Source organism: Parambassis ranga, chromosome 13 (genome assembly GCF_900634625.1).
Source record: "Parambassis ranga chromosome 13, fParRan2.1, whole genome shotgun sequence".
NCBI classification, from domain to species: domain Eukaryota; kingdom Metazoa; phylum Chordata; class Actinopteri; family Ambassidae; genus Parambassis; species Parambassis ranga.
Genome location: NC_041033.1, coordinates 4,615,691 through 4,624,220, shown reverse-complemented (window position 1 = coordinate 4,624,220; position 8,530 = coordinate 4,615,691). Strand labels below are relative to the sequence as shown.

The 8,530-nt window shown below is 42.3% G+C and overlaps 1 protein-coding gene across 1 annotated transcript; it reads left to right on the top strand.

Moving 5' to 3' along the window:
* Positions 1-5,837: 5,837 nt before the first annotated feature.
* LOC114445040 (probable E3 ubiquitin-protein ligase MID2) lies at positions 5,838-8,530 on the top strand. Its single transcript, XM_028419983.1, has 5 exons — positions 5,838-5,954; positions 6,766-6,805; positions 6,901-6,984; positions 7,090-7,329; positions 7,992-8,530. The coding sequence occupies exons 3-5, from the start codon at positions 6,966-6,968 to the stop codon at positions 8,528-8,530; spliced, it is 798 nt and encodes a 265-aa protein (XP_028275784.1). The 5' UTR covers positions 5,838-5,954; positions 6,766-6,805; positions 6,901-6,965.

The following is an 8,530-nucleotide window of genomic DNA, read 5'->3' as shown; positions in this document are numbered from 1 at the left end:
CTGTCTGTCAGGAAGTCAGTGATCCACCGGCAGATGGAGTCAGGCACATGCAGCAGGGACAGCTTGTCTTGGAGGAGAGCTGGGCGGATTGTGTTGAAGGCAGAGCTGAAGTCCGCAAACAGGATCCTAGCATATAGGTTCCCGGGGAGTCCAGATGCTGCAGGATGTAGTGAAGGGTCAGGTTGACAGCATCATCCACAGATCTGTTGGCTCTGTAGGCAAACTGCAGGGGGTCCAGGAGGGGGGCCATGATGGTCTTGTGATCAGTGCCACAGGTCTGTAGTCATTACAGTTTTTTCAATTGCTTACTCACTAAAATTAAAACTTTTCCACAATTACAAAACCTAACACTCAAGGAGCAAAACACAGGCCTAGATTTGCACAACTGTAAGCACATTGTCAGTTTCACACCTTTGGCAAAACATTACACACAGTGATTTGCAAAACACTAAACACACTTGTATGCATTTGACACCACATGAACCAAATGATTAACCACAGCCACAAACTCAAGACTCAATAAACTGATCAGAAGAGCCGGTGATGTGGTGGGGGTGGAGCTGGATTCCCTGACAGCAGTGTCAGACAGAAGAATGCTGTCTAAGCTGCAGGGGATCCTGGAGAACAGCTTCCATCCTCTCCACCACGTGCTGCTGAGGTGCAGGAGGACTTTCAGTGCCAGACTGATCCCTCCTAAATGCACCACTGAGCGCTGATATTTCTAACCTGTTTTACTGTTTTAGTATACATGGAGCACCTGGAATGAAAGCAATTTCCCCCTGGGATCAATAAAGTATTTCTGATTCTGATACTGATTCTGAGTTTTTCTCAATAGTTTACACACATTTTCTGAAAGCATGCCTCATATTCTCAGAACTCTACACACAAATCCAAAATAACACACACAATGGGCAAAACCCCTCAATTCATTACAATTTAAACAATGTTATTTCTTCTCAAAATGGGTTTATGTTTTCAAATGACACACACAAACCATCATATGAACAGACATCTATAAGAACCAGCTGAACTCTGATGTGCTCAGTGTAAAACACTATGATGAATGACTTGGTTTTTTGGTTCAGTGTTACACTGACTACAGACAGTACATACATAAGTGTGTTGTAAAATATTTGAGAATATTGTTTCTATACTCAGAACACACAAATACATGGTAACATTTTATGTTATTTTTCCTGCAAAAACAGTGTACACAGTGTGCATCCCATTCCATCCCCAACCAACACAAAGTTGCACATACACTACATACAAAACAACAGAAGAATTTACTGTATACAGTTAGAGTACCAAAAAAAACAAAAAAAAAACTATGCTGCTATGCTATCACCCTCTTCTGTTGCGGTCTGGCCACAGCACCTCATCCACATCACAAGCAATGTTTTGCCTGGCCAAGCAGCGGGGGAAATATGGCCTAGCATGGCGAATCCAGCCATGAAAAGCATCAGCTGCAATATCTCCACATAGCTTGGAGAAGGGGAACACGTGTTTGTGGGTTTCGGTCATACACTTTCCATCTCCAGGCAGAAAAAAAATCCTCAATAGGCTTGAGGACTGGAGAATATGGAGGCAGCTAAACAACTAAAAAGTGTGTGGGTGTTTGCCCTTGTGATGAGTCAGTGTGCAGTTTGAATGGCAAGATATCTTCTGCATGAAAATTGTGCCCAAAGCAGAGAATTGTGTGTACTGTTTTGAAGAAAGTGTGTTTTAGAACTGCAATTTGAGTGTAAAGCAGGAATTGTGCTTGTAGTTTAGTAGAATTGGTTCAGGGGGTTGGTAAATGAGTTACATGTTGTGGTCATTGTGTCTCAAGTACCAGAATTTGTGTGTAAACAATCAAGAAAACAATCGAGAAAAACTGATCAGGTTTAAGCACTATAAAAAGGCAACAGGCAACAATGCCAATAATGCAATCAGACTTCAAGAAATTCAAGCCCATATTGTCAATGATCACCAAATTTTCAATGTCCAACAGGTCTCTCTGTCAACAATAGGCCATATCCCATATCCTTAACAACTGTATAGGGTGCTATTTGAAAGAAATTCAAACAGGGTGAAAGTCCTGCGGCGTGAATATGTAGTGGTATGTTTTGTTCACTGACTGTAGCATTGTGTATTGCACACATGAACCCTTTTTACATTACATGTAATTTTAGTGTATAGCATACCTACAGTATATTGATTACGTAATGTGATATTTTGCTGTATTTCAGAGAGTTTTGCAAATGGTTGCGGAAGAAGTCCTGCATGGGTGAGGCTGGATTCAACCTGACAACAGTGAGAAGAAGGGGCAGAAACATCATTGGCCACAGGGCTATTGTCAATGTACCAGGGCACCGTGGGGGTAACATTACTTTGTGCTGCCATTACATATAATGGGGTCCTCCACCGCACTGCCAACTTGGGTCCTTACAACACTGACCTCACTTACATTTTTAGACAGATTACAAAATATTATCACAGCAGCAAACCAAAGAGACCAGATGCAGCACATTGTCATCTGGGACAATGTAGCTTCCCATCGTTCCGCTCCGGTCCAAAACTGGTTTCATCAACACCCACAATTTACAGTTCAATACCTTCCACTATACTCCCCCTTCCTAAACCCCATCGAGGAATTCTTTTCAGCGTGGACAGTAGTATCAGTAGTGCATATCAGTACAGTACCCAGTGAGTAGAGCAGTACAGTGCTGCCTGTGGACTGTTCTGCTGGGCTGTAAAAATTAAATATATTCCAAGTGTTTGGGAAATGTTTTCCTGCATGGTATTTACAGTATTTTACTATTTGTATTGCAGAACTGAAAGATTACCAACACAAGGTGGTCTGGAACGTTTTCTGCTTCCTGAACAGGAAACAAAAATCATGAACATGGTCCTAGAAAATAATGCCACAACATTATGGCAAATACAAAGAAAAACCACAGAAGACAATGAGACACTGTAAAATATTGATAGGGTAAGCTTATCAACACTGGATCGTGTCTTGCGCAGAAACTGATGAACTGATGAAGCAGGTCTACAGGGGGCCATTTTACCGCAATTCAGAAAGAGTCAAAGACATGTCCTATACAATCCTGTGATTGGTGCATGCTCTCAACACTGTATAAATTATACATATTTCTGTATTTTAATCATAATGATTGTGCTTCACAATCAGTGACCATAGCATGTCTGTTTCTGATATTGTGTTTCAAAGAGGTCTTGAGCTAGAGGTGGCTGCAGTGGAGTGCAGTGTTCATCTTCACTGATGAGGTCAGATTCAAACTCATAAAAAGACAAAGGAGGGGGAGGAATATCATTGGGCCAGTGTGCCATTATTGAAGTCCCTGGCCAGTGTGGAGGGAACATCACAATGTGTGCAGTGATTACTCACCACAGCGTCATTGCCACATCACATTCCTGGACATCCTACACAACACGCTCATTCCACCAGATCAGATAGAAAGCCCAGAGCAGATTAGATTAGATCAACATAAGTTTCCACTCATAATTTTTAGTTGTTTATCTCCCTCTATATTCTCTATTCCTCAAGCCTACTTTTCTGCCTGGAGATGGAAAGTGTATGACCAAAATTCACAAAGACGTGTTCCCCTTCTCCAAGCTATGGATACACAAGTGAAGACATATAGCAGTGGATGCTTTTCATGGCTGCATTCGCCATGCTGGGTGATATTTGCCCTGCTGCTTGGCCAGGGAAAACATTGTTTGTGTGGATGACCAGACCGAAACAGAAGAGAGGATGCAGCATAGTTTTTGTTTTGTTTATTACTAAGTTAAGTTTATACAGTAAATTCTTCTTTTGATTTATATATAGACCACTATATGTGCAACTTTGTGATGGCTGGGATGTAAACTGTGCACTGAGTTTTTGTGGGAAAAATTAAATATATTAGTTACTGTGTATTTGTGTGTTGTGAGTAAAACAATATTCCAAAATATGTTACAACACACATGTATGTACTGTGTGTAGTAAGTGTAACACCGAACAAAAAAAGTCATAATGATGAATGGAGAAGAACTGGCTCTTTATATGATTGTTTTGTAAACTTTTTTGCAGGATAATTGAGGCTTTCAATCAATCATTTCATCAATTGAGTGTCACGCTTAGCTGATCCACTACATGGGCATTAAAGTTATTTTTGGAAGGATAAAAGTGTGTGTGGGTGTGTGTGTGTGTGGGTGTGTGTGTGTGTGTTGATTTGCGTGTAGCGTTCTCAGAGTATGAGGCATGCTTTCAGTAAATGTATGTAAACAATTGAGAAAAACGTCATATTTAGCTGTTGCTATTCAGGTAACATCAGGGTTTGCAAATGCTAGCTGCCAGATCTTGAGGTAAAATGATCGGCCTTACCTCTTGTGGGCGGTAACCGCATGCTGGTGTCTCTCTTGTGACCTGTAATCCATGTACACAGGATAAAGGGCAGCCGTTTCAACATGTGCAAAGTGCTTCCTTCCATTCATAATAAGTGATAATGCACCTGATGAACTACTACTGCACAAAGCTACATCCTGTATTATTAAAATGGTGGGGGGAAGCCTCTAAAAATACAGGCCATGACAAATTTCTGTGGTATCGTGTTGTGCAATGCCGCAGCCACTTCTTGATGTTCGTAGGAATTCCCATGAGGAGATCTAAGATTGATGCCAGAAAGGAAGTATGCTGTGAAACTGGTTTATGTCTATGCTTGTCTACACTGTGTTGCTTTTGCAGTAGGGCATTACCAGATATTTCTTATCTCCTTCATCCTTATCTGCACAGAAAGTGCCATGTTATCTGCCATTTACGGCTTCTGAAAGCCACTCCCTGCCCTGACCTCAGATGTGCCCTCTACATTGTAGACAAGGCAAAGGGGACAATGAGCTGTCTCAGTGAATTACAAAGCGCTGTGGCAAAATCTCTTCTGATATTCACATCGTGTATTCCTGAAGGTCTGAGGCCAGAGCGCTGCTTGAAAATCCACCATAAGGGAGGCTCAGCCAAACAGGAGGGCAGAGTGTGTGTTGTCAGCGTGTGGCTCGCGCTCATGGCAAATGAGCCTTTTGTTAACGTTTAGATGTGTATGTGTGCATGCACAAGGGTTCTTTGCAGCGCATTATCTTGCAGTTGTGCGTCTCTGCAGGAAGGCTCATTACCATGGCAACGCCAAGCAATGAGTACCTTTCAAAAGGCTGGCCTCTCTCTCTCTCTCTGTCTCTCTCTCTCTTTTATCTGTCGGACCATTCAGCCGTTTTCACCCACCATAGTCTGCCAGAGGACAGACAGGATGGCCCACCATGAGGATTTCTTAATATCTATCTGACTATGTTCGGCTGCTAAGCTCTTTTCTGGTGACAGTGGGATATCTCTACACATTAGAAGAGCATTTTTGTAGTATGTCTTCTGTGTCTCCTTTCTGGAAGTGTAGACTAAACCCTGAGACTAAGGTCTTTCTTACTGAAGATGAGCGCTGGATAACTCAGGTTGCGTCTCCACGAGTTTAAAGGTAAAGTGTGGATTTTTCTACACATCATTAGAATATCTTCATTTTTCAAAGCAACATTTGCTGACACATCTACAGTAAGACGGCATGTAGACAAAGAAATGAATGCTTTTCATCCTGAAAAAAGGGCCCAAAGAACTGGACATGGGAGACAGCAAACCAGGACAAGATGATGACCTAGACTGCTTGCGGCAGTTTCCCTGCTGTCCGGCTTGTAACCAGAAATACAACATTGCACTGATCCTGCCGTGCTCTCATACTATGTGTGGTCATTGTGTGGCAGCTGGAGAGGGGGCAAGGTCGTCCCACCACCGTGGTCTTCGTCAATCTGCCTGCTCCGTGCTGTGCCCCTGCTGTCGGCACGCTGTGGAGCTGCCATGTTGGACCTGGTCATCTGCCACTTCCTGTCTCCCAAAACATCCCACCCTGAAGTCTGATGAGACGAACAGCAAAGAGGTGTCATCCAATGTTTTTTATCATTTGATTTGTATTGAGAGACTTGATGTCTCGCCCACACACTGCAGCAAGGAAAAAAAGATAAAAAGATAAATAACCACCTACCAGTGTGCCCACAGCTCTTGCAACAACTTGCAGCAATCTTATGCAATGGGCACCAAAACCTAAAATCAATGTAGGTTCCTAGCAAACATCACTAACTTGTTAAACCAGCATAACAAAAACATAGTGTGAAAGGCTGTCATAATGCCCTCTATTGCAGTAATAAACAATTGTTTTTATTTTGATATTCTACTAGAGCAGCTTACTAGATGTCTATGCAGAATCTAATTTCATCTGCTCTGTCTCTTTAAGACCACATTATACAGGTGAATTATATTTACTCACATTATTGTAAATGCATAATAATTTTGTACACTTGTAACACTACTTTTTGGGTAGTTATTATTATATGTATGTATGTATTGCTCTGTAGAAGTGTACAAACAGTTATCTAATTACTTAGCATTTTATAACATCCTCCTTTGTAATAATAATTAGAAAGCATATTATAGCATGTATATTGTGACAAAAACAAATGAAATGATAAGCTTTTGACTTTGTTAACTTGGAAAAAACAAATCTAAATCCTGTTTCCAGTTTTTATGCTAAGCTAAGGTGAGCTAATTGACTTTAATTACATTAATAACTTTGATGATTCAATGTCTTAAAAATATGCATGTATTTGATGCTGAGATGAGATTCAACAACACACACACGTTTTCCTTTCCTAAATGTTTTGCTTCTATCCCTTTATTGTTGCCATATTTAGAGGGACAAAGATAAGGAAACAGCACAGAGCAGTTCATACTGTGAGTACAGTTCTGACTCCCATAGTCTATGACTAAATGATATTGATTTTCACTGTCAACATGGCAACGTTTACACATTTCCCTGTTTGAAACAGGCTTCAGTGCTGCCACTTCCTCTGTGATACCACTGGATGGTGCTATAAACCTGCAAGAGGAGGAGATGGAGCAGTCCGTCTTTGGTTAGGAGTCATATTTGATATTTTTAATGTATTTATGTGTGCATATAACAAGTCTACTTGCACACATACACTGTGTTAAATCCTGTTTTTTGTGGCTTATTTTAGGACTGCATTTTGCTCTAGACCCTTCAACTCTCCCACCATCACTCCATCTTTCCAAATCCTCCCTCACAGTCACCCACCACGGAGTGACTCACCCTACCCCATCTTCAAAAAACAAGAACAGGAAGTCAACAATGAGCTGTGACCCCGGGGACCTTCTTCATGTGTGTGCTGATGTTGTAATTGCTCGGGGACAATACTACTGGGAGGTAGATGTCTGTAACAGCTCCATCTACAGGATTGGTAAGAACTCTCTGCTGTTGTTATTGGTTCCTTGCCAGTGTGCTTATTGCTTCCAGAAACCCTCACTGTGAGTCAGCAAGACTGTGCTTGTTTAGGCCCACACTCACATGAATGAGCGCGCAGTCATGTAAACACACATGTGCACGTCAACAGGGAACCTCATGGTTCATAGTGCCACCAAGTGGTCAGAACATTGACAGACTATTAATCACTGGTTCTGAAGTCTGAAGCAATGGAAAAGTGATTAGCACACAGTCCCTGAGTTGTTTATAAATGTGTCATTTGGGTGCTAAGCCTGATGGGCACATCATTAGTTTTACAGGTATTTGGTCACAGAGCAAAAGCAGCAGATATAATATTTTTTTCCCTTTGGCTTTTAGTGCTGTTTATCTGGATTGTTTTGGTGTGAGCTGCAGAGTTTATCCTTTTTATAATGGACTTAAATGGCACTTGGCTTGTGGTGCAGTTGGGAAACTCAATAGCTCTTTGCAAAATTCATCACACAGTTACTCAAGAAAATCCAAAGGCATAGCTATGAGCATCATATAAATGCATCCAATCCTTGTATAGTCTTGTGGTGCTAGAGAAAACTAGCTCTAGAGCTCCATTCATTCTGTGTTTACCGGTCCATACGTTTAAACTAAAACTGTTCTGTCTCTCAGGTGTGATCTCATCAGACGGTTCTGTCGGCTGGTGGTTCCAGAGGCAAAACTTGTCCTTCTTTGCTGTGTATGATGGGAGCTGCGAGCCACTTTGTACTGTCCCACCTCAAATTAAAACAATCGGAGTTTTCCTCAACATTGGCGGTGGAACTCTGAGCTTCCACAATCCTCTGACCCAGGAGCGTCTTGCCACCCTGCCTACCTGCTTCTCCCCTGCTGGCGTGCTACCAGCTCTGGGCCTGGGCCATGGTAAGCTGAGGCTATGCTGTGGCCTCCCTCCTCCTCCTCACGTGTTTCTCAGTAAGAATTCAGCCTACAGGGGGCCCCGTGGGAGTTGCAGAGGTCGTTGGCACGGGGAGGTCCCCTTCCAGTCGGTGAGGAAGGTAATACAGAAGTTTGAGGAGCTGGCATCGTCGGATTCAGACTCTGGCCTGGTGTCTAATTTTGGATCATCCTGCTCCACTTTGGCTTCCCTTCCAGATGCAGGGTTTCCTCCCTTTCCCTCTGGGCACACAGGACAGGAAGCTGTAGCTGACTAA